The sequence below is a fragment of the Macaca nemestrina genome, chromosome 1 (genome assembly GCF_043159975.1).
Source record: "Macaca nemestrina isolate mMacNem1 chromosome 1, mMacNem.hap1, whole genome shotgun sequence".
Taxonomy (NCBI): Eukaryota; Metazoa; Chordata; class Mammalia; order Primates; family Cercopithecidae; genus Macaca; species Macaca nemestrina.
This window is the reverse complement of record NC_092125.1, coordinates 184863570-184890567: the sequence shown is the minus strand read 5'-3', so window position 1 is coordinate 184890567 and position 26998 is coordinate 184863570. Positions and strand designations below refer to the sequence as shown.

Sequence of the window (26998 nt, the reverse complement as noted above, 5' to 3'; positions counted from 1 at the left end):
TCTTCCTCTTCTCACCTTCTACCTCTAATCAGCAAACCATGCTGGTTTTACCCCAAATATACAATTCTACTTTCATCTGCCCCAAACACCCCTTCAATCTCTTGGCCCCTGCCTTTGCTCCAGCCTTTCACATTTCTTGCCAGGACCATTAAGCCCCTTCCTTTCTGTTCTTCCTAACTCCAGTCTCACCTCTTCCTATTCATCAACTATAATTCCACCGGAGTGGTCCTTCTGAAACACCAATCTGACCATGTCGTTTCCTGGCTCAACACTCTTCAATGACTCCTTGTTGCCACCTCAAAGTGAAGTCCACTTCCTCAGCCAGCCTATGAGGCCTGTGTGCCCCAGCAGGTCCTGGCCCTGACCACCTGTGCAGGTCCTCTAGCAGGCCCTGCTTGGACCCCATGCTTCAGACCCTACACGGAAGCTCTCGTATTGCTGAAGAGACACTGATATTTTTCAGTCGCTCATTCACGATTCAACTTTTCAGCGCCTATGATATGCTAGACACTTTTCTAGGCGTTGCTCTTAGGAAACTTACAGTTTAGCTGAAGATGGGATGAGACAACATTCAGATAAACACAACAGGATGAGAGGAAAATAAAGCAAATAAAGCAGAGGAAAAGGAGGAAAGAGTACCCTGAGATGGGGTGTGTGCTGGTTCAGACAATGTGGACAAGGACAACCTTTCTGAAGAGGAAGATGTGAACAAATAACTGAAGGAAGTAGGGGTAGCCTGAGGATTGCTGCAGGGAGAGGACTTGACGAGCACAGACCTTGCCTCATACTGCTCCCTCTGCCTGTAACGCCACCCCATACCCCTCCTCAGACCCAGCCCTCACCTAAGAATCAGCACAGCAGTTGCCTCCCCTGGGACACTCAAGGAGAACCACCCAGTCCTTCTTGATGTCCCTGAGTGCCCCACATGGCTTCAATCCAGCCCTGTAACACCCATCCCTTCAATCATTCATTCATTCATTTCTTGAACAAAAACTGCTTGACTAGTTCTAGGTGCCAGGCCCTGTGCTATGCCTTGGGATGCATCTGTCACTTCCCCCTGCCCTATGCCCATGAGTTCCTGGGAGGCAAGAGGGACTTTCTCTGCTCTACCTCATTATCCTGGTGCTAGAGCAGCACCTAGCCCAGAATGGCTTCAGGTGAGTATTTGCTGAGTGAATAAACATTTGAGATCATTTTATTGAAATACTTCAGAGTAAATTTGGAGACAGGCACTCCTCTACTCAAGAGTAATTTAATAACCACAAATGCCTTTAACACAGTGGGGAGGGAAAAAATGTGTGTTTCCTTTATTGCTGCTGTTAAAATAAATGGCATTTTAAATAAATATAGCATATAGAATGTGGCCACATGATGAAATAAATAAATATCTGGTGAAATTATGCATTGCAAAGCAGACTTTTCTGGTCTTTTGGTTATTAAATTTAATCACTTTTGAGCTGTGCCTCTACTCTTTTTTCCTAGAGGCAGGTATGCTTTTGATTAAAATGTGGGCCCCAGAGCACTTTCACAGGGGAAGGCTGAGCTACATCCCTTGAGGAACTGCAGTGGAGAAAGCCAACAGGATAACAGGGCCAAGGCAACAGCCATGATTTGCTTCTTACTTGATGGACATGTTTATCCCCAGATAGAGTGCACAGCAGTCACGGGGCATATGGAAATCTTGCAATTAAAGCAAACTCTAATTAGAGACTACATATTTAAAATACAAAGGAAGCTTGGAGTGGCAGCCACTCTGGCTGGCTCTGAAACGTGATTATCCTACTTCAGTCCCTGTGCTGACTGGATTACAAGGAGGGAAACGCATCATGTTGCCACACATGGTTTCTTGCTGTTGAGGAGGGGGAGATCTCTGACTTCAACAGACTTGGATTTGAATCCTGGCTCTGCCCATTATTACCCCACTGGCCTCAGCATCCACATCTTCATAATGGGAATGGTGACAACTATATCATAGGGCCAAAGAAAGATCAAGTAAAGGCTTTGTGGGGACTCAGTTCAGGGAGTTTATTGACCAGTTAGGTGACTTACGTTGCATTTGCCCCTGCCCCCATCTATCTAGCTCAAGAGTGTGCCTTGCCTAGGAGCCACAGGGGAGAGACTGGGAGGGATGAATTTTTATTACATCATTCATCGTGCCCTTGGGGCTGAAGGAACGGGCTTCTTCTCAACCTTTGTAAGTACCTGAGCAATCAATTTTATGCGTCCACAAGGGGTGGGAACCTGGGATAAGCTATGTCTCCTTAATTCAAACAGTCCTCAGGAGCAAGGTGGTGGGTCAGTCCCAGGTCAGTGGAAGGGCTGGGGTGAAGGTACTGATAGCAACTCTTGTCAGCTCTGGGGTTCTGGCCTACAGCTGACATTTCCTGAGCTTGGGCAGGGGTCAAGATACGAATTTGGAACTGTCCCTGCCTTCAAGAAAAAGTCACAGTCTAGTCAGGAAGACAGGTAAGAAGGGGCACAGAAGTGCGTAGCACCAACTCATATTCCTATCATATTTTACAGTTCAAAAAGTGCCTTCGACTGATCCCTCATTTAATCCTCTCAAGAGCCTGTGAGGGAATAGTAACCCCCTTCTGACTCTCAGCTTCAGGCCAGCTACACAGAAGAGCAGGTGCAGACAGTGCAGTGCAGTGCCCCATCCCCACAAACCCGGCACCCTCCCAGGGCGAATAAATCAGTACCTTTTTGCTTTTTGCCTTTTTCTCTTCTGGTCTCTTTTTGGTTTATTTGTCTTAAACACTTAAAACATTACTGAAGCCTCTTTTGCACTCTTCCCACACCACTCCTGATAAGGACTGTCCCAAAGTTGGCATGTGTCCTTCCTGCCTGAGTGTTTATACTCTGATTATGCATGTATATGTCTATAAACAATCCATAATAGGGTTTGCACATTTAAAATTTTACATACATAATCACAGACGCTGTTTCACTCTGCCACTTGCTTTCTTACTATACATTATGATTTTCAGATGTATTTATGCTGATACATACTCCTGTAGTTCATTTTTTTGTTTGCTGTATGACATTTCACTCTATGATTAAAGTCAATGTGTGTGTGTGCGTGTGTGTGTGTGTGCGCGCATGCATGCAGGTAATTATCCATTGGTGGGCATTGGCTTCTACTTTTCTACTTTTTCTACCATCCTGCATTGCTTTACATGGGAAGGAGGATTCAAGGTGAATCTTGAAATGGCTAGAATCCAACCAGGGGAAGAGAAACACTTCTCTTTGCCATATAGCACAGGGCCTGGCACCCAGCTGGCTCTCAGGCATTGCTGATTACTAGAGGCATTGAGGCTTTGATGAAAAGAAGAGTGGACCTGGTCTCAGAAGGATTTGCATTTGAATCTTGACCTTCTCCCTTGTTAGCTGCGTGACACTGGACAAACAATCTAACCTCTCTGGGCTATGGTATCTTCATCAGAAGAAATATAGACTATAATGCCAAGTCCCAAATACTCTTGTTACGATTAAATGTATGAATTATTTGCTGTAGCTTCTGACATACAGGAGTTCAACAAGGCTAATTGAATAATTTCCTGATTCTAGGCTGGGGAAACAGTGTGGGGAAAGCATCGGCGTGCTCCTTTTGGCTGCCCTTCTCACTCAAAATGAATGAGGGAATGAAAGAAAAAGAGGAATAAAACAAGGCACCTTATAAGCATAATTTAAAACCTAGAAGAGTGAAACTTACCTCCAAATCTGGCCATAGTTCCATTCCATCTGTGGTTTTGATTGGCCAACACTGGAAATCCCAATAGGGTCTACTTGGCACTGGACTGGGCTCTTTGGAGGGCAGCCCCACCTTGCAAAGCCTCCACCTGCCCTCCTGGGTCCTGTGGAGGGCAGCAACAGGCTGGGCTACACAGTGTTAAATCCCTTCCTCTCCAAGAGATTGAAGCCAACGAGGCTTTCTGCTTAAATAACCAATAAACACCTCCCAAATCTCCTTAGCTCAGAAAAGTGCACGAATCAGCAAAATGAAAATAATTTAAAGACCCACTGGAAAAAAGAACTCCAGATTCCTTTCTTCCACCAGCAATGACAGCCTCTCAGTAGTGGCTGTCATTCTTCATATCCAGGGCTAGGTGCTTCCCACTAGTTTTGGAAAAGACTGTAACAGAGGCTGGAATCTGCTCCCTGATGGGAGGGAGAGGTGGGGGCAGGGGAAGAAGGAAGACTGTAAAAATCTACCTTCCCACCTGGAGTGCTCTGAAGTTTCCTAACCCTGACTCGAGTCATGGATGCTGTCAGGGCCACACCACTTGTGGAGGTTGTGGAGTAGGGACCTTTACACACATATTATACTTGAGCCTGTATAACTGAGGCTCATAGGAAGGAAGTGACCAGTCCAAAGGCTCCCATAGGTGGAGTGTGACGTCCCTAACTAAGTGCTCATGATCCCTGCTTCTATCACTCTGGCGGGAGGGCAGTACCTGTTAGTGAGCTCCGACTACATACGTGCTGTGGGATGGGCACTTTAGCAACAGCCTTAAATGTTGACATTGTTATTCTTGTACTGAAGGTAATACATCAGCTCCTTGTTGCTAATAAATCTCAGGACTCAGAAGCTTGTATGACTTAGCCAAGGTCATGTTCCTGAAACCCACACTCTTTTACTCCCCATCCCATGCTGTTCCCACAGTATCAGGGAGGTGGCTCAGGAAAGACCTGACAGAGACATGTCTAACCCTGAAATGTACCCTCTTCCCCCAAACACATTTGATCTTCCCTCTGGACATAGGGTGGATGCTGTGTCTGACACACCTCCTTGGGCTGAATGGTTCCAGGGTCCAGGAGCTGCATGAAGGAGGTACTGCTCTAGACATGGCTGCCCTGGGCACTCCACATCTGCACCATTGCATTGTGGTGCTCATAGTCAGGTTCCCACCTGGCAGTACCAGCACTTAAGGAGGAAGAGGGGTGAGCATCTACCCTCATCATCTCTCACCTGTTATTCCCCCAATAGCCTTCTCAACTCCTTCCTCTCCCTCCAAACCATTCACCATTCTGATGCCAGCATCATTTTTCTAAGGCACAAAGCCCCACCCTTCAGTGTGTCCATGGTCTTCAGATTCTAGCAGCTCAGCCTGGAACCAAGGCCCTCCATGACCTGGCCTCTACCCACCTCTCCAGCCTCATCTCCCACTACCAGCTTCACTTTCATACCTTGAAACATCTGAACTCATCCTACTCTCTTCCACCTCTTGCCCATAGCTCACAATAATTATAAACATTTATGTAGTGCTTACTATGTGCTAGGTATAGTTATAAGTGCATTTTTAGTTATTGACTTAATGCTTACAGAAACGTGAAGCCTTCCATTTTATGGAAGAGGAAACTGAGTCCCAAACCAAATAAGTAACTTGCCTGAGGTCACAGAGTTGGTAAGTGGTGAAGCCCATAGTCACATTCTGACAGTGAGAGGTCAGAGTTCTCAAACTTAACTACGGCCAAATCCTTTCCTTCTTTCTTGACTTGGTGATGGCCTATCAAACCCATGAGAACAAGAGAAGAAGGCCTCATGACCCCCTCATGGAGGGCTCCCTTGATCCCTCAAGGCCTTATACCCCTAGGCAGAAATAACTTTTTTGGTGTTTATTTCCCATAGTGTTTCCTCACCAGGGACCAGGCTTCTAGGGAGAGGTCCATGCCATCCGTACTGGCTCTGTACTGGGCCTGGGGACTCAGAGATCAACACAGGGTGGTCCCCACCTTAAAGGGCTTAGTCCACGGAGAAAGATAGACACACAACGACGGGACAGCTTGATGAGGCTCTACCAGAGGTCACAAGAGGTGCCACAGAGCAGGGGGAGGGGTTCCAACCCAGGCTGGAGATGGAGCACAAAAGATCTCCTGGAAGGAGGAGAAGAAGAAGCAGGTCACAGAGTAGAGGAGGCAGGAGAAGCCTCAGATGGAAAAAATAGCTTATGATAATGTTGAGAGATCTAAGGTAGGATCTAGCATGATCATTAAGATGCCAGACACTGGAGTCACACAGGTTTAGATGCCAGTTCTGGCTTCTCCAGGTCATAGCTGTGCCATCTTGGGCAAATTACTTAACCTCATTAAATCAGTTTCCTCATTTGTGAAATGCAGATGGTAACAGTACCTGCTTCACAGGCTTGTGTGAGAATTAAAAGGTGAACAGTGCTACCTCATAGTAAACATTCAATAAATATTAGTTAATTAAAAAATATCACAATAACTATATCTCTTGCACCTAGCACAGAGTAGGGGTTCAGCAAACATGTATAGAGATGAATTACAGTCCTGCCTGCAGTTCACTGACAGCCTTGTGAGGAAGAGGAAGCTAAATTAATATTACAATACAATCCTCTGAGTGTTACGGTACAGGGAAGACTGGGGCTGGGAATGAAGGATGGAGGAAGACTTGGAAAACTAGAGAGGGGAGAGAGTCCTTTAGGAATAGATGGTAACAGGCTCTTAGAGGAAATGATATTTGATTTGAGCCTTCAAGCCCAGAGAGGATAGTTTTTTGTTTTTTTTTTTTCTCCCATGGTTAACGATCTAAAAGAGTGACAAGAATAAGTTAGAGCCCCAGACTGAGCAGGGCCAAGCAGCTGAAGGTAGAGAGGCAGAGGAGCGGGGGGAAAGTGTAAAGCTTGAGGGTGCTCCACAAGGGCAGGACAGTGTGGATAGTGCAAGGCCATTTGTAACTGGGCTGACGTATGGCTGATTCCAGAAAATCATTTAAATTGAGTCCTTCTTTTCCCAGAGGTGGGAGTAGGGTAAGGTTTATGTGAGGTAGAACTGGGGTATAGCGTAAGAGACCCATGATCACTGCAATTCAGACCCTAAAGTCTCCAGAAATGATCTCAACATGGAAACCTCATTTCTGCTGAGTGCTGGCCATAGCTACAGGTGGCCATGAATGAGAAATGCTGAGGAATCAATGGCAGGGAACCAAGGACAACGATGCAGGGAACGCCACCTTGGCATTTGTTCCCTGTGTGGCTTCTCTGACAGCTGCTGCAACAAGGACGATGGGGTCCAGTGTGACTGTTGGCAATATGGGCTCACTAAGGATTTCTGGGTAAACTTTAGGTGCCTATTCCAGGGGTGAGGAGGGTCCCTGGCCCAGACTCCTCACAGAACAATCAGTGTGGGGGTGACCCAGGCCCTGGATATTTATTACCTTCCTCTCCCCATTTCAGCACTGCCCAGATCAAGAACCCCTGTGGTCTGACACTAGGTAGTGGCCAAGGCCTGGGCTGCCTGAGCTCACCAGGGACAGAGCTGTCTTCCCAGCACTGGGACTGAGCCGTGATGACCCCAGGGTTTGCTTCTGCTCCATTGCTCTCCCTCCATCTGTAGGGTCCTTCACTGTTATCCAGGCCTGGATTGGGCCCCAGTCTCCTAACAGGTCTTTGACTTTTGTCATTTATTCATTCAATAACTTTTTAATGAGTGTGCACTATATGCCAGGTTCTGGGAATGCAGCAGTGAACAAAACAGAAACCAAGAGACTAAAGTGGATAGTGAATGGAATTATGATACAGTTTGTGAATTATTCAGATCAGGCACATAAGAAGAACAGAGAGAAATTATTCAGATAAGAGTAACAGAGACAAAGAAAAGTGACAACTTGGCCTAAGTACTGGTCAATACATCTGGTTATTGTTTGTTTAGTTGGGGTGGGTGGGTGGGCATCGGTGAATAGGGAGGGATTGGGGGGTCTTTTGTATTTTAAACACAACTTGTAAAGATCTCGACCAGCTGAAATATTGGGCTGAAACCAATAAGATGAAATGGAACAGGGACGAATTCAAAGTCCTGTATTTCATTTAAGAAATATACTTGAAAATTTTACACAGTTAAAGGGTGGGGAGGACTAAAGAGCTGTTAGGATAAAAAAGGAGAGGAAAAAAAGAACAAAAAGATTTCACATTTACTGAAGGCTGGAACTGGGGTCGAGTGGGGACTGTAGGTGTGGCTGTAGTCAGGACCTACTGACTGTAGGTCAGTATGATTACCCAACAACTGCACAATGAACAGGGGGACTGGGGTTGGGAGACTTTAAGAAACTTGTTAAATTTCCTCTAATCTAATAAATAGTGAATGCAGGGTTTGAATTCAATGTCAGTCTCTCTGGCTCCAAAATTGATGCTCTTTCCCTTATAACACAGTAAATGAAAGGGACAAGTATCGTGTTAGCCAAAAAGAGAGAATAGCGGACTGGTAACATTTCCTTCACTACATACTGTCAATATTACCTTACTGAGCCTTATTGGCTCAATTTGAGACAATTCTTTTGCTAAAGATGCTAATTCAAAGTCTGAGAGTAAGAGGTGACATCTTGCTGATCGAACTCTTCCTGGAGCACCAGGTCCAGTCCTGAGTCTCATCTACAGGGGCGGATCCATAAAAGAGCAACCAGGATGGTCAGAGTTCTCAGGATTAAGGAACTAAGAGATACTGAATGCATAGAATGCTTTGTTCACATTATCTTACTTAACTGTTAACATAATCCTGTGAGATAGATGTTACTATTCCCGTTGTCAAAATGGGAAAACTGAAGCTCAGAGAGGTTAAGAATTTGTTCAAGGTCACACACCACTAAGTGGAAGAAACAGGATTTGAACACATGGCTGTCTAAATCCACACTCCCCACTCTTTCGCATGTAGCCTTCCACACACAAGAAATGGTGAAGCAGAATTTGAGCTATTTATTAGTTGGTGAGAAGAAATGACAGTCACCTTCAATTCTACAAAGGGCTGTGAGTGGAAACATTCTGTGTGGCTTGAAAGAGAAGAATTTGAATGACTTTGAAAGTCTCACGGAGGTAGAGTTTTAGCTCAATGGAATAATATTTTACTGATGGCAATAACTGGATGGACTCTTGGGTAGGAATATGAATTCCTTGTGCTTGGAGGTATTCAAGCATGGCCTGGAATGATATTTGCTTACAATGGGGAGATTTGGGTGGAAAACCTCAAAGTTCATCTTTGATCCTTAGGTTCTATGAGCCTATGAAGCTGCCTGGCAGAAAGGGATCAATCACTTCAAAAGAAGTGAAAATATCTATTGGTTTGTCTATTTGCAGACATATAGGCAAAAATTATATGCCCAGGTTAACACATTGGTCCACGAGAAAACTAAACACAGAAAATGAAATGGATTCTGCTGAAATTACTTATAGGTTTTAAAGAAGTTTTCCTTTTCTACAAAGAAGTAGCCAAACTGGGAAGATTTGCAGTCTTGACTATAATAAAATAAAACATAACAAGGTGCTATTTTTCACCTATTAAGTGGGCAAAATAATTTAAAAAGTGGTCATACCCATTATATGTATCAAGAGTGATAAAATGTCATTCCTTTTGACCCAGGTACAACCACTCTTAAGAAAACGAGGGAAAATATAAAGAGAAAACATTGTGAAACAGAAAAATCTTCATCTAGGTTTATTTATAAAGAGTCTAAAAATCCAAGGAAGTTGTAAATGGGCCCTTGGGTGGCAGTGAGTAGAGGCTGAGGTAGGTGAGGGGAGCTGGAAGCCGAGGAGTGAGCTAGTCAGCATGCGTGGGGGAAACCCCCCATGTACGGAGAACTATGGGATAAGCAGGTGTCCAGAGAGCCAAACGTGGGTATGAAGGCCTAGGTCACTGCATACGGGGTCAGCAGGTTAGGAGGAGCACACGTCAGTGAGGAATGAACAGGTGTAGGGAGAGAAGAGAGGAGAGGAAGCCCAACATTTACTCTGACAGCCATTTAGCCCCTCTCTTGCTGGTGCACATTAATTACACTCTCATTACTCCTAATAACCCTATAACTAGACCTTATTTCCTCCATTTTGCAGATGAAGAAGCTGGTGTTAAGAAAGACGAAGTAACTTGCCTCGTCTGTTTTAAGTGCTAGAGTTGAGAACTAAAGTCGCATGCATCCGCCTCCTAACTCTAGCTCACTTTGCCCGTGTGTGTGATGAAAACCGTGCAGCCAGGCCCTTCACAAACCCCTGATCTGTGGGTTAGGGCTTGGGCAGCTGACCAGGTGGCTTACTCAATTGCAGCTTTATGTCGGTCCACTTTGTGGATGTTAGAACTGATAGTTATGAACTTTATGGAGCAATGGTGAAACATGTTAAATGCGAAGGGAAGGATACAAAGCTGACTATGTGCTATAATCACAGGTATGGAAAATACATATTTTCACCCTTGAAAAAAGACAACATGAGATACATTCAAGTGCTTTCAGCAGTGCAGTTTTGAGGGTATTTCCTATTTTTGGCAATAATTTCCATAAAGTAGTTTTTCACTATAATTACAAAAAAAATCGCAAGTTAGAAATGCCTGCAGGAAGCATACAAGCACCTAAAAGTCACCAATAAGCAAGGAAATAAAGCCAAACCCCATCTTTCTGTTTCATCTGGTGTCAGAAAACTTGTTGCCGGGGCTTCTGAAGACAGCGCCAAACCTCATTGATTTAGGTCCTGCCAATTCAGTATTGACAGTCCTCTCCTACACAACTCACTGGCCTGGCACAAGAATCCAAGGAATCTAAGTGTACAAGCGAGGGAAAAATCATTTGAGCCTAGACAGAAAGTCACCTTCTGCATTGTGTCCAGCTGAACAGCATTTGGTGGCCATGAAGAGGAATTCTAAACAGGTGTTACGGCAGTCTCAGTTACTTAAGAAGATAACTACTCTCAATTTTCAAGTATCCTCAGGCATATTAGAAAGACCATCAGTTTGTTGGCTCCCCATCCATTTTTTTTTTTTTTTAACATAGGCAACACTCTTATTCCTTCATTTTAATGAAGGTCTTCTAATGACCTTTAACTGGTATTTTTCAAAACTGACATCTGTGTTAAAATACACATTCCCAGCCTCATCCCAGACCTACCCAGTCAGGCTCTCCAAGCCAAAGCACAGGAAATGTGTATTTTAAGCACCTCAGCCAATTCTTAAGATTGGGCAAGTTTGGGAAACACTCTACCAAACAAAATGAATTTGAATTTTTATATGTATTTGAATGTAATAAAACTGTGAATGTTTATAAGCAGTACTATCATTCCTAGTCCCTCCAAATGGCCTGAATAAGACTGATTTCCATTGATTAATACTTAGGTTGGGTTTCCCCTAAACATATCCTGAGACTATGTGACTAGACTCACAGCCTAGACCATAATTTACCACTCATCTTTCAGGAAAGAGGTAGAAGGGCAGGTTTTTCACAGACCTGAGTTCTGATCCAGGTCCACTGCTGACAGCTCCAGGACCTTGAGCAAGAAATTACTTAACCTTTTTTGAGCCCATTTCTTCATTTGTATGGGTGTGAGAATGATGATCTTGCCCTCATATTACAATAACAAGGCACCAGGTACACAACAGAGGCCAAACCGTCTCAGCCTAATTAGCGTGTGAAGCCTCCTGATTACATCAGAATTGGCTCTTATAAGCATGATTCCTTGTTGCATCTACTTCTGATTTCATTCTGCCTTCTATGCTAAGGATAATAATGAACATCTGCAAGGGTCTTTGTGATTTACAGAGCCCATTTTTCAGATATTATCTAGATTACTCTCCACAACAACCCTGAATTAGGGATCATTCTCTCCACACCAGAAGAAACAAGGCCCAGAGGTCAAGTGACCTGCTTGGAAGTGGCAAAGCCAGGATTTAAACCCAGATCCCATAATCTTTAACTGCCCTGTTCTCTTGAATATATGCATCAGACATTACACAAAGCACTTTCACATATATCATAGCATTTTTATTATAGTTATTTCCACAACTATTCCCCCACGAACCTAAAAGCACTTGTAAAGCAGGTACCATACTTTATCAGTCTGTAAGGAGAAATGCAGAGCCTCTGAGTGGGTGTTAGTATCTTTGTTATGCACGGAGAGAAAAGGGGATGAGCTCAACAAGGATGCAAAGTTTGTTTTCCAGCCTCTCACGCGCTCCACACAACTCATGCCCCAGCTTCCCCATGCCCTTAAATGAACATATCTTATCAAGTATTTATTGAACATCTATCTACTAAGTGTCAGGAACTTTACTTACCCTGTGAAATGAGTTAACATACTATGTTAAACACTTAGAAAAGTCTTGGCACATATTAACGATCTGTTATTATTAATATTATTAAGTTACCCACACGGCCTATGAGGTAGGCATTATTTTCCTCCTCATTACTGATAAGAACTCTGAAAATAAGTTTAGTTAACTGAAAGTCAATTAAAATACAAGTTCTCAAAGTGGCAGCCACCTCTCCTACTTCCTCCAGTGACCCTGAGCTTTTGGTTACAGACTACCAATTAATGGATGAACCATTAGAGAAACCAGAGGCCACTTTTCTAACCAACGATAACAGCCAATAATCAGAAATGAGTAACAGTTGCTAACATTTATTGAACACTTATGTTATCTCTAATCCTTGTAGCACCTCGGAAAGGTAGGTATTATCTCCTTTTCGTGAAATAGAAAATGGAAACTCAGAGAGGACAGGTTAAGCCCAAAGCAGGCAGGGGAGCCAGGCTTGGAATCTAGACGCATCGGCCCAAAGCCCTTGCCCTTTCTAATACGCCATGCATACTTCACAGGCATTACAGAAAGCAAAGTGCAAATCAACAGGAAGTTCTAATGTGGTTTGCCAGAATGTGTGCCAGGCACCTTAGAGACTCAGTAACTGAATAAAGAATGAGAAAAAAATTATGTAACTTGAAAGAACATTTGAGATACAAGATAGGATGAAAGAACCGATACCAGGTAACAGTGCCCCTAGTTCCTGAATGTAACCCTATGCTCATCTAGCATTATCACCCTGTCTTCACCCCTTTACAAAGATTGATTCAAATTATCAGGGAAGCTGAATCTCAGATCACCTCAAGTGAGAAAGGTGACTGGTCCAAGATCTGGCCTTTGAAGTCAGAGAAAGATATCTGCTTTTGAGACAGACCTTCAAATCTGTAGAAAGCAACCATATCTCTTAGGAATTTTCTCTCCTTCAGCCGGCATATTCCTCCCCTGAAAGGAAGGGCATGCCAGGTGGCACAACACACTGGTCACCTCCACTGTATATGTAATATACTAAAGAAATGAGGATAAAGACTATCTACATCAAAGAATTAATGAAACTTTATTATAGAACAAAATAGAGGAACAGAGAAGTCCTTGGATGGTAAAAATATCCATTCAAATCCCAGTCAAGTGACAGGCAACTCAGGCAACGTTATCTCCCTCCAAGAACAGTGTTTTCCCCATTCCCAGAAGGACACCAGTGCCAGGCTGCTCCTGAGTCTCAGCAAAGCCATCTGTCTTCTTTGGAGTGTCCACACTCAGAACAAGCTGCTGACCCCAGAACCCGGTGGATTCCTGCCCACACACCACCATGCATGGTGGGGTCTGATTTGGACGGCACCATCGCTCGCAAATCACATGCCACACAAGGAAAACACAAAAGCTTTATGAAAAATCCAAAGTTTATTGCAAATTGTATTTTGCTTCCCTTCGTTCTTCATTTTTACAGGATTTATTGATATCCATGATTTTTTCACAGATGTACTTGTTGACTTTGGAGAGTCTCTGTGCAATTTCAGTTTCATCCACAGTTTCTTGTGCTATTCTGTCATACAAACACTCTAGACAGGGAGAAGAAACAAGGCCAAGGATTAATGGTGAATTTGAGTAAAAACCTTTTAAGGAGGGTAAAAGAAAATGTGCCTCTCAACATACATCCCAAATACCAGTTCATGTATCTGGCATAGCTATATTTTAAAATTTGCATCATAGAATGTACTTAGAAAAGAGGAGCTATACACTGTAAATGCACACTTTAAAAGTAATGATGAAGCGCCACGTGCCCACCTCTTGGTGGGGCAGGATACTATCGGTTCCTCCCAAGCACCTGGAGGCCCCTCCCTAATTCTTTACTCTCCACCAGAGATAACCATTCTCCTGAACTTTTGCTTTTTTTTTTTCTTTTAGTGTTAACACATGTATATATCCTTAAATAATATATGGTTCATTTTTCCATTTTCAATCTTTTTATAAATGTGCGCACTCTATGTATCATCCTGACTTGCTTTTTTTTTACTCAAATGTTACAGTTTTGAGGTTTACTCATGAAAAATGTAGTTGTAGGTCATTGTCACTGATGAGTAGTGTTCTATTGTATGGCTCTGTCACAATTTGTTTATCCATTGTATCATCCATGGATACTTGGTTTTGCAATTAAAACCACCCTGGCACATGCCTCTGGGGAATACATGCAAGAAATTCTCCAGTATCAGCCTAGGCATGGACTTGCTGAATGTTAAGATGTGTGCATATGCAACTTTATTAGGTGATGCCTGGTAAATTGTTTTCCAAAGTGATTGTGCTGACTGGCACTCCTAGCAACAGTGTATGCAAGTAGTACTGGTTGCCCCATTTTAATAGTACTTGACATTGTCACATTATTAAGGTTCTGACAACCTGGTGGGTGTGAAGTAGTGTCTCACTGCTGTGATTACTAATGAGGCTCAGTACGGCCACTCTCTTACTGAGTCCACCGTTTGCTGTGATAAAGCAAAAAGCCAGCTCCAGACAAGGTCTGGCTGGAGCCTGATTTCAACTGACTGCCTAGCCTGGGGACCTGGTGCAAATCATTGCCCTAGATTCCTCACCTCATAAGTAAGGATAACAAACTACAGAGCATTTTTTTTTTAATGCTGCCATGAGGCATGTGGGATAAACATGTTGCCTTTTTCAAGTTGTAAAGAATACTATACCTGTATGGGGTTGTTCTGAGTATTTTATGTATTTACAACTATTAATTCCTAGGGCCTAACACAGTGTTTGGCACAGGGGCAAGCTTAAATAAATATATGTGAAATGACTGAAGAAATGCTTTTCCAGGGAAACCTAAGGGAATACAAATATTGTGGACAGAAGAGGACTAGGGTGTGGGTAGTGAATGTACCATGGGAGTGTGTAATAATGGGCAAACCCCCTGGGGACTCTTTGAGCCTGAGTTTTCTCAACTAAACAGAATGGCAATCCAACCTTGAGGAATTGCTATGGAGAACAAGCAAAATTTTGTCATTAGCAAACCAGCTCAGAACAGGTAATTGTCTCAGAGATGCAGAATGTCAACACTAGAAGGGATCGTGATGACTAACTTGTGCTAACCTCTCCACTAACATATGAGAAGCCCGAGCCCTGGAGAAAGGGAGTAGGTATAGGGCAGAATCCACTGCTACCTCCCCATACGCTGAGCCCTTCCCTGGGCACAGAGCCAGCCAGTCTGCCTCCTGTTGCCATCCATGCTGCAGGTGCACCTCCCATAAGCGTTCTTTTTCTGAGGCACCCTTTTCTTTCCACCGAGAAGGGTTTTGCACAGAGAAGCCTTTAAAAGCTTTTAATTGACCTCTACCCGTCACTTCCTGACTACTCCCAACCCTGACTAATCCTCACTTCATCTTGTCTTTCATCTCAGTCCTTTCCGTAAGGACTGAGAGACAAGAAGGTAGGAGGCCCTGTCTCTCCAGTCCCACCTCTGCTATATTCATCATCCTTTTCAACCTATTCCACCTGTCAGTGACTCTGCTCATCTCTGCTTAAGTTCTTACCCTTCACCTGCCTAAGCTCTACTCATTCTTCCAGATTCAGCCTTCTTGAAACCTGGTATCAGACTGAATTAGGAGACCCCATTCTACCTAGAACTCTGTGCTCCCACACCTGTCTGGGTTTTTCTCTCTGTCAAAGCATGAATCACAATCTAATAAAACTGTAACCACATTGTCTCCCCCAACAGAGTGGGACACTCAGGCAGTCCCTCTGTACCCCTAGGCCAGGAGAAAACAAACACCCAGAGCGACTTTGTTGGAACCTGAACCAAATGAGGGAGACAAACTGTGATGAGAACTGCTTAGAAGTTGAGATATTCATATCTGATTCTAACCCTAGATGCTGTGCAACCTCTAGGGGGGACTTCTCTGGGTCTGTTTCACTATCTACAAAAGTAGCATGTCAAACCAGAGAATCTAAGAAGATTCCCCCAGCTTGAAGTCTCTAATTGTCTGCAAGGTAATAATGGCAGGTAAAGTGGCAAAAGAGACAGAAGGAGAAGGCAGGACAGTGGGCGTGGTGGCCCTTGAAGCCCCTAGCACTAATCAGGGAAGAGGTAGAAGGAGAAAGGTGCAAATGGAAGAAGGCTTTCGGAGGAGCCCCCATAGAATTTCAATCATTCTCATTTCCTGTGGGTAACAGCACTGAACGAACAGCTTCTCAGGTTGATTAAAAGGCTTTCGTTAGACTCTAGATATTAATCACCTGCAGTTGCTGGGAATGTCTCCCTCTGCGAGGGAGCATTTGAGATTATTGCTTAATTAACAAGGTTTATAACAGTGCTAATGTGTCCTATTAAAAAAGTTATAAAAATTAACCAGAACGCAATGCTGAGGCTCATTTAGAAAACTCAGACACTCCACAAAAGGTCATTTGACCTTAATAGGTTTAACTGTCATTCTGGAGCTTGTCATTAGAGCAAGACTCTGCTTCAGTTCTCCTGCTTTTATCTTTCCAAAGCAGCATCAATGTTTGCCCCATCCCTCTGCTATCAGGCAAGGAATTATTTTAAAATCAAGGAAAAGAAGAAATCCTCACCAACTCTGTGAGCATAAAGGCTTTTCTATTTTTTTATATGGCAAATGTGACTACATGTGATAAAATCAGACAAAATAAATACAAACAATCTCAATCCAGCAGACAGCTTGCACAGGAAGAACCAGCCAAATGCAATCTGGAATAGCTCAAATAATTAGGCTAAAAACAGTGGTTATATCGTGGGATAGGAGACAGACGTCAAACCTGCCTGTCTAGTAAAAAAAAGAAAAAAAAATCAACATTATATTTCAGTAATACAAGAAAACTCTGGCGACAGTAGGTAGCCTGAAAACCCAGTTCAGCTTGGCTGTCTCTAATCAGACGTATGGCCTTGGGCAAGTCAATTTCCTTCTCATTCATGTACATAGCAAGCATTTATAGGCAATAAGGGTTAGACAAGGTCCCTAGGAGGCAAAGATACAGTAAGAGAACTGAGGTAGGCACTGGGTGCTCTGAGATGAACGACAGAAGCATCGACCCACCCTAAAAGGTCAGAGATGATTTCCTGAAGGAAGGCTCACCTAAGCAGATCTGGATGGTAAGCAGCAGTTAGCCAGGCAAGGCAGCACAGATGGAAGGTAGGTAGTGTAACCTGTGTTGCAGGCATCCGGAAAAGTATCTGCAAATTCCCCAAGGTGACGGGGAACAAGGCTTGCTCAGGGAATACGGCAGTTCACCATGGTAATAACTTAGAGTGCAGGGGGAATACTGCTGAAAAATAATACTGGAGATACAGCCAGGAACCAGATTACAAAGGTGCTTTTCTGGCATGTTAAGAAGCTTACTCTTTAATAATGAACATTCTGAACAGGCTGTGACTGGGTGGTGGTCAAGGGATATCTGGTTTCTGAAGATTGCTCTGGTTACATAATGGAGAGAGGAGTCTGGAAGCTGCCAGAGTAATGGAGGGGAGAAATGAGTGTGGGCTATGAGAAGGGCAGTAACTATGGAGAGATACAGATGGTTCTCTCCATATTTGGAAAAAGGAGAGACACTTTAAAATGGCTTAGAAAATGGGGGAGTGGATCAGCAGTGGTTTAAGAGAGATTTGGGGCCAAACAGATGGGTAGTGAGGCATGTGGAGGAGTCAAGGATGAGGCCTGGGTGCCTGGCTGGTGGTACTACTCACCAAGACAGGGAACACAGAAGAGGCGAAGGCTTCACAGAGAAGGAGAGGAAGAAAGAAAGAGAAGTGAGCAGTGCAGTTTTGCCAATGCCATGTGGACATCTGTGAAGAGATAACCAGTGGGCACTTTGATACATAGATCAAGAAATCAGAAGTGTGAATTGAGTCAAATACACATTTGGGAGTCATCATCCATTGAATCAACAAATATTTATTGAGCGCTTACTATAGGCTAGCCCTGAACAAGATGCTGATAAAGTTTAATTCTAATGGAAGTGGGAGAAGAAAGAAAATTATCAAGTAATAAAAGTAAATAGGAATGCTATGCAGAGACTTAAAGCACGTGATGTGACAGACAGCAATGGAGAGGCTACTTTAGACTGAGTGGCTGGGGAGGCCTCTCTCAGTGACAGGGAGGGAGGGCATGCAGATCAGGAGCAAGCGAGTAGGAACAGAAAGGACCTGGAAGAAGGCCTCCAGTGCTGCAGCATGGTGGCAAATGGGAAGTGTGGTACAAGATGAGGTCAGAGGCGTCCCAAAGGCAGATCACTAGGCCCAAAGGCAGATTATCTGTAACAGATGAGGAGTACGGATTTCAACCCAGAGCCAAGGGCACATGAAGGCAATGGGAACAATAGGAAGTGAAGAGAGAAGCTGAGGAATGCTTGGTAGGACTAGAGAGAAGGTGGCTGGACACAGAGGAGAGGGCCTATCAAGGAGACTGAGAAACCAGAGAGGTGGGAAGAAATCCCCAGTGTGCAGAACAGCTTTCTCAGTGAAGGAGGAATGGTCGTGTCAAATGGTGCCAGTGAGAGTGTGAGAAACACACAACGATTTAGTGATGAGGAAGTCACTAGGGACCTTGGTGAAAACACATTAAGCAGAAGGCTGGGAGGGGAAGGCAAATGGCAAGGGCATTAACAGGGAACACAGACAGCGGGTGTAGCCAGCCTTTCCAGGAGCCTGGATGTGAAAGAAGGGAGATATGACAGCAGCTGGGTGACAGAGTGCCCTTCAAGGAGGATTTCTTTGCTTTTGTAAGAAATGAGTGATCAAATATATTTATACAATGCTGGGAAGGAAACAGTAGAGTAGGAACATAACTGAAGGAACAAGGTGCTTAGGAAGGCAGGTGGATTAAAATCCAGAGACCAGATGGAGAGAATTACCAGCCCCAAATAAGGAACTCTTTTGGGACAGGAGACAGGAAAATGGAGGACATAGTTAATCTGTAGGTGTGATGCTTCAAAACTGTGGAAATTCCTTTGCTTTCCTCTGTGAAAGAAGAGACAAGGCCTATCTCTTTGATAGATGTGAACTATCGTATTTGGAAAAAGTAAAAAAATTTTAAAAACGCTTGGAAAATGAGGCAGTAGATCAGGGAGGGAAACTCAGACAACTTGGCAGATGATGCTGAGTCCCAGCTGGGGTTGAAACTAAGGAGTGTGTAATGGCCCAAGCCACATGGCTGAGATGTGTTCTTCTACACTGCTGCACTGCTACAATCCTAGGCTGCCCTGACTATCTGAAGAGGCAAGACAGTTTCAGCTTAGTTTTCAGCTAAGAAATTCGAAACATATAGAGAAAGTGATTTACAAGAAATCACACCAAATTTGGTCAGGGGATCAGCTTGTGGGTCTCAGTGTTTCTTCTGTTCAACCTTCATTTACTGAGTGCCTACTATGTGCCAGACACTATGTTTGGCAATGAGGCCACAGAGATGAATCAGACACAGTCCCCCAGATCCCTGAGGGAGACACACAGGAGATGATTTTATGCAAACTAATAATGGCAGGAACAGGCAGTTATCTGAAGGCACCCAGGACCTCCTGAGTCACATTCCAACAAGCATAGCAGAATCAGAGGTCGGTCACCTACCAGGCAGGGCAGAGCAGGGCTGCACCCCCAGGATGGCCTTTTTCTCAGGGTGACCTCCCAAATCAGGCTTTACCATTTCAGACAGCAGCCAGATGAAAGGTTACCTCTGATTATCCAAAAATAAGCGGCTGCCTAAATCAATTAATCCAGAGCCAGCCAGGCAAGGGAGGCAGCTACGTTACAGCAGAACAAGCCCCAGACCAGAGTCGGTGGGTGTGTGTTTGAATCTAGGCTCTGAAACCTTACAGCTTTTACCTCAGGCTGGTTGCTTACCCTATGTCCTGCCACCTTGAACTCCAAAATACACCCTAAACCTGGGCCTATTTCTCCACCTCCACTGCTGTGCCCTTAGTCTACGGCAGCAGCATCTCCCACCAAGAGCAGTGCATCAGCTTTGTAACTCATCTCTCCTGTGGTCACTCCGTGATTGGAAGACCTCCACTGCCCTTCTACTCTAGCAAATCCAAGCTGCTTACTGTGGCCTTCCCAGCCCTACGAGACAGGCTCTCGCCCACCTCCCTGAGCTCACTCTTTCTACATCCCAGCCACATGGGGCTTCTTCACACTCGGAGCACGCCGGCCTTCATACCTGCTGCTTATTCTGCCTGATGTGCCACCCTTCAGATCATTACAAAGATGCTTCTTCCACATCCAGATTGCAGCTCAAATGTCACCTCCTTAAACAAACCTTCTCCAACTACCCCAGTGAATGTAGCCCTCTCTGTCCTATATACATCATATGAGCAAGCTCACAGTACCTGAAATTATCGAGCTTGTTCCTAGACGTATTTGTTGTCTGCCCCCAGGGTCTGCTGAAAACACATGTGTTGACTGACTGTCTTACTTTCTTTATGAAAACATGGCAGAGCTGGACACTGGTCAGTGGTTGGGAGCACAGATTCTGAAGACAGCCTGCTGGCTCGGGTTCCTGGCTTTCCTGCCACTAGCTGTATAACCTGGTCAAGTTACTTAACATTTCTGTGTCTCAGTTTCCTAGTCTGTAAAACAGGAATTATAATAGTAGCCAACAGTAGGGTTGTTATGAGGATAATGAGTTAACATATATAAAAGTGTTTTTTAAAAGAGAACCATTTAACAAAAACCCCCAAATCCTGAAACACAGTAAGTGCCTAAAATAATTAGCAACTACTGTATTCTCTGTGCTCCCTCTAGACCATTGTTTGTCTCTATAGTTTGTGTTTTCTGTAGAGTAACTAGTTGTTTTTGTGTTTATCTTCCCTGTGAGACTATGAACTCCTTGCAGATGGAGGCTGTGTCTTATCCCTCTTTGTGTCCTCAATACCCGGTAGAGGGCCTGGCAAAGAATGGATGGATGGAGAGAGGGTGGGAGAGAGGGGAGGAAAGAAAAAAACAGAGAGGACAAAGAAGAGAGGAGGAAGGAGAGAAAGTAGAGGAGGAAGGAGGAAAGGAAGGAAGGAAAAAGGAGGAAGGAAGGAAGGAAAAAAGGAAAGGAAAGAAGGAAAAGGGGAAAGGGAGGGAGAAAGAGAAAATTCCAGAGTCCAGGATACAGCCCTATCTTTAGGGAGACAAATGACTCCCTGTCTCTTTGCCTGCCCTCCAACCTGTCCCAAATACCAGAAAGGAAGCTGAATGTAGTGACTACCAGCTGGTCTTCATCTCATTAACTGCTCCAGGCACAATGCTAGAACCACCAAGAACTGCGTCCCCTAGCCTTGACCTTTCCTGCTCTGGGTACACGGCAGCATTCCCTTCCCATCTCCATGCCTTTGTTCAAGATGCTTCTGCCTCCAGAAGTGCAATATCTCACCATACATATCTGTGTCTCCTTGTCTGCTGTATCCTTCAAGGCTCAGTTCAGTGACCCCGGTCCCCAGGAATTCTTCCCTGATTTTCCAGCTAAGGGTATTCTCCCAACCTGAGAACTCCTTTAGCACGCCATCTGTCCCTTTCTCATGCTAATTCCTTGTGGCATATAATCATACTTGTGTCCACAGCTCATCTGCCCTGGTAAATGTGAGCTCCTCTGGGACATCTGCTTGGTATCCCCGGGCTCAGCCCAGGGTCTGGCATGCAGAGGCTTCATAAGCCATCATTGAATTGAATTGTGCCTAACACATTCTTGACAGAGTCATTGTGTTTCCACTCAGTGACCTACCTCTGACGATGCTTAGTTTGTGAGGCGAGAGGGGTGGTTTAGGGACTGCATCTTTCTTTTTTTTTGTGGCGACTCCTGTGACGCTTCTGTTTTTCAGAACATCTGTTCCCCAAATCATAACTGCCAAGTTCTTCGTGTACTTGGAATCTCCTTGGGTTACTTGTAGCTGGTGCCATTTCTCCTCATCAACCCAAATCCCGCTTCCCAGATGGACCTGAGAGGAATAAGAACACCAGCACCTGTTTAGTCCGACAGGAGGGCAGTGGGAGGCTTCTCTTGTCCTTTAAAAAGCATTGCTGCACAACTGTAAGAGATTCATGTCACAAATACGAAATTAACTCTCTTTAAGGGTAATCAGAATAGCTATCATCGACTGAATTCCTGTAGTGTGCCAGGCCTTATTCTAGTGCTTTATATTTGCTATCTCAAATCTTCATGGCAATTGTGGATAGAAGGCATTATAACACCATTTTCCTTTCAGATGGAAACACCAGGTTCAGAAAGGTGGAGTGACTTGCTGAACATCATTCAACTAGTAAGTGGCAGAGTTGAGATTCTACACTATACTTAGGTTATCGCGAGGCTGCTCGGAGCCTGACCAAATCTCAGGACACACATGTGTAACTTCTTTCTGTGTTACACTATGGAAAGTTCCACCTTCCTTTAATGTGAGTATTCTGGGACATAAACCTTCCTAGCATGGTGGTTCTCAACCTTGGCTGCACACAGGGGTCACCTAGGGAGCTGTAAAAATCACCAGTGCCAGCCGGCTGCCGTGGCTCACACCTGTAATCCCAGCACTTTGGGAGGTCGAGGTGGGCGGATCACGAGGTCAGGAGATTGGGACCATTCTGGCTAACATGGTAAAACTCTTGTCTCTACTAAAAATACAAAAACTTAGCCAGGCGTGGTGGCACGCACCTGTAGTCCCAGCTGTTTGGGAGGCTGAGGCAAGAGAATCACTTGAACCTGGGAGGAAGAGGTTGCAGTGAGCTGAGATCTGCGCCACTGCACTCCAGCCTGGGAGAGAGTGAGACTCCGTCTCAAAAAAAAAAAAAAAAAAAAAAAAAAGAAAAATCACCAGTTCCTGGGTCCCACTCCTAGAGAGTCTGATTTATTTGGGCTGGGTGTAGCCTAAATAATTCCAATGTATGGCTAAGTGTGAGAACCTCTGCCAGCTCAAGTAAGGAAAGCAGCTGCCCTGCCAACTGGAGTAGGGCTGTGCCAGTCCTTTCCCACCTGTGAGCTTCATTTCCCTACCTATGAAGTGGTAGAGCTGGATTTCATCTCAAAGTTCCTTCTGGCTCAAAACACCTATGATTTTAAACACAACCACAAGGTACCCAGTTTGATTCCGACGGCACAAAGAACAAAACACAGTCTTACGCTCCCTACAAGTTTCAGTGCAGAGCCAATAAGACACAGAATGTTCCAGCAATAAGCTACAAGATTTTCATTTGTTCTCCCTTCCTGCACCTTTAGTAAATCTAAAAAAAAAAAAAAAAAATTATTATAAAATTTAGATCTCACAAGTCATTTACTAACATTCATCATTAAAAAAACAGTGTTCGCTTTGACATTGCCATCTACGTTGTGCTTCTGCTGTGTCTGTGAAGGGAGGAAATGGCCTCTGTCGGGACACTGGGCGGCAGCTGCTAACGAGCTAAACTTTCTAAGGGGCATGAGAAGGATCTGCCAAAGGTCCTTGTTTTCAGAAAGGCCTGCAGGCTGCCAATGTCACATGGTCAGAGACACCTCTGGAGAGGTCCTGCTCTAAGAGACTGGATGCATACCCAACTAATGGTAGACCAGCAAGACCAATTGTTCAAAAAACAATTAAAGATCTTTCTACTACTGGAGCTTGGCTTGGGAAGGAAGGCGAGTACACATAGTTAGGCAGTCAGGTCAGCCAGCAAAGCTTCTTCCTTTACCAATTACTGAAATTTTCCAACCATCAAGAAGAAAAAAAAAAAAAATAGCAACACAACCCACCCATGAATGTAAGTCAACAATCTACCTGCACGTCTGACTTCACCTCCTTTTGCTCAAAAGATCAGACTGCTGCAGGCAATCAGATAACTAGATCCACCTGGCCTCTCTGTGCTGTAAACTTCAGTGCTGCAAAGCTGTTCATCCGCTCAGGGAAGATAAGCAGCCTTGGAGCGAGATGTGCTACCTGGCTGCTGGCTAGGCAACACGGACACCAAGGTCAAGTGTGGCCTTTCCTCCGCAGTTCGAACTGCAGGTGGGCAGTCTGTGTGCCAGACTGGGCATGCTGAGGACAAGTTCCCTGCTGCTCCCTGCTGGACCCTGCATCACTTCCCTTGATGACACCTGAAGCCACCCACACAAGCTTCCTGAGACAGGAGAAAAACAAGGAACTTTGAATTACATTAAATTCTGAATCAGAAAATCATAGAGATGGATGCCAACTTCAGATTTTTCAAAAATCTCTGCTTCCCCCCTATCCCACCCCGACCCTCTGGGCCTTGCTTTCCTGTGATCTTTTAATTTGTTATTCTTGAAAGGGAGATGAAAGTCCTTTTAGCCAAAGTTCTACAAGAGAAAAGGGGTACTAGTATTTTTGAGTACTTATAATGAACCAGGTATTGTACATTCAATTTACTTATTCTTCATAATGACCTTAAGAGATGAAAATAGGTAGAAATTATTTTCCCATTTTACAGACGTAAACAGAGATTCAGAGGGACTATGTAACTTTTCCTAAGGTACACAGTCAATTTTGGAATCAAGATTCAAACCCAAATCCTGAAGCCTCTGCTCTCCTTGTCTTCCTTGCTGCCACCAAGGTGGTGCTGATATAGATCAAAGACAGCAGACCTAACACATCAATGTTCAGTTAGTTTTCCTTTTGAGTTTTATCTGTATCTGCCTGGCTATTTCCCACACCACCTTCCAGTGCAGTTCACCACTGCAGACAGGGAAACCAGGAAAACAGCCACGGATTGGCCTTTGCCTCCAGTCCTTGCCCCCTTCAACCTGCCCATCCTATAATCACGACAGATCAAGTTCCCTAAAACATCTCCTTCCTTGTTTGACTAGATGACTTCTGTGGTCTTTCAACTGTGTTTTTATGTAAATCCTCTGGAATTTTGAATGGCTCCCTGTTTCCTATCATATTTAATCCAACTTCCTTAGTCTGGCTTTGAAGGCCCATTAGAATCCATTCTGTTTACTACTACTTCATTCCCCTACTATATTCATCTATATAGTCCATCTATACTACAAAATTCCTGAACTTGTTCACTTCCTGCTACTTCCAGTGTGCTGTAACATCAAGAGGATGGGTGCTGGAGTGGCCAGCCTGGGTGTAAATCTCAGCTCTTCTACCTGCTTGCTGGTTAACTTGGGCCACTTTACTTTTCTGAGCCTTACTTTTCTCATCTATACAGTCAGCAGATCATTGCTACCTCAGAGTTGCTGAGAGGGTGAAATGAGAAAAGATATGTAAAGCGTCAGGAGGACAGCAACTGTTACATCCTTTACCCCCTTTCCCCTCCCCAGGTTTCTGCTCCTGCCATTCTCTTGCCCAGGAATGAATGTTTTCCCTATGTTTTCTTAAGCCTGCTAATCTTTCAAGCCCCAGTCTAAAATTCAGGAAACACTCCTTAGTTACCGCAGGGCTAAGTTCTATCCTTTCTGAATTTCTAGCCCACTTAGAGCCTTTGCCACCTGATTCAGTCCTTCACAGTACATGTCAGTGGGGAGGGTCAAGGCTTTGCCTCTTCTGTCCCCTACAAAGTGATACGGGCTAGTCTGTACACAAAGCAGTAAAAAGTCATGGGCATATTTAATGTCTTTATGGAACTGTTTTTCACTTCTGATGAGCTGCTGTTCCTTGGAGATGAAAATATTTTCTGACATTCACTCAAGTACAAGGCCAACTTTAGAGCACAGAAAGAAACGGGCTTCACTATGACCAATCACAGGTATATACTGGGGCATCTAAGACAAGGGCCCCTGAGGTTAGCAAGGCTCAAGGTCACCTGGAGCAATGGTCAGCTTTCAGGGATGTAGCAGAACAGACTGGTGAGAACACTGGCCTGGGAACCAGGAGGTCTGGCTTTCAGTTCCTGCCTGCCTCTAACCTGCTATGTAATTGTAGAGGAGTCCCTTCTCTGGATATGTTTCCCTATCCATACTACATATAAATTAGGTTATTTAAAATTTAATGGTCTTTGCAGCTTTATGATTCAATGAGTTTTTGAAATAAAACGTTTTAGACAAAGAAACACAATGCACTTTACCCAAATCAGAAATTTGTGTGGCAAGCCCGATTCATGTAAACCACAGTATACTATTCGACCAAAGTTTTAGTGTTATGTGTCAAAGGAGGTTATTAAAAATATGGCATCTGGTAGGAGGGAACTTGATCAGAATATATTTATGTGAAAAGTTTTATAGGACAAAAATCATTTCCTACTAGGAAATGTATCCCATTCCAGTGCTCTAAGCCTTGCAGAGATTAAGGCCTCTGATCGTGCAGACAGAAGGAAGGGTTAGAGAAGACAGCAGAGCCAAGAACAATGAGGGCTACTTGGGGGATGTGGGAGATGCTTTGCTGGGAAGCTGCCATCATTTCCAGTGTGTCCACTTCCTTTCCTCTGCGTTTAAAACTCTCTCTGCCTGACTACCAATTAGGTGCAAACAAAAACCAGGTTAGTCTTATAGCAACACGCTGGCAAAAACCAATGAAAAAACAAAATAGGCATTTTCAAGATTTGCTGTTCAACTCATGTTAAAATATTAAATGAGGTTTGAGAGACTCGTTTTCTGGGGGAAGAATGCTATCTTTGCAAAAGAGGCCCCCTATACTGCTCTGAAACTATCCATCAGCCTTCAAGGCAAGGGAGAAATAGATTTCTCTTGGAAGCTACTTTAAGAAAAACTCTCTAGTCACTCCACAATGTGTTCATGACTAAAAAGAAATCAACAAACATAGTATAGTCCTAACTTTTATCTTTGACTGGGGAAGGTTCACCAAACTTAGATACACAGTTTGAATCAGAAAGGCCTTTGGAGAGCATCAATCCGATCCCATCTTTCACAGATAAGGATGCTGAGACCCAGAGAAGTGAAGGACCTTCGCAAGGTCACACAGGTAGGATAGATGTAGAGCTATACTAAGAACTCAGGCTCCAGGCTGCCGACTTCCAACCTGTCATGCCACCTCTCCTCTGCAAAGCTGATGTTTCAAGCCTGTT

The 26998-nt window shown here is 44.2% G+C and overlaps 1 protein-coding gene across 23 annotated transcripts in view; it reads right to left on the bottom strand.

Annotated features, from left to right (window-relative positions):
• Positions 1-26998, bottom strand: part of LOC105495012 (BEN domain-containing protein 5) — a 1475945-nt gene that overhangs the window by 234447 nt on the left and 1214500 nt on the right. For 18 of the 23 annotated variants that reach the window (XM_071093269.1, XM_071093272.1, XM_071093285.1 and 15 more), the window contains one exon: positions 21774-21987. The exons of 3 other annotated variants lie outside the window; for them this stretch is intronic. In XM_071093269.1, the coding sequence (XP_070949370.1) occupies positions 21774-21987 (214 nt within the window). Of the gene's footprint in view, positions 1-13448; positions 13626-21773; positions 21988-26998 lie in introns of those variants that run through there. 2 more of the 23 variants (XM_024797061.2, XM_011764131.2) reach the window with 1 other exon arrangement.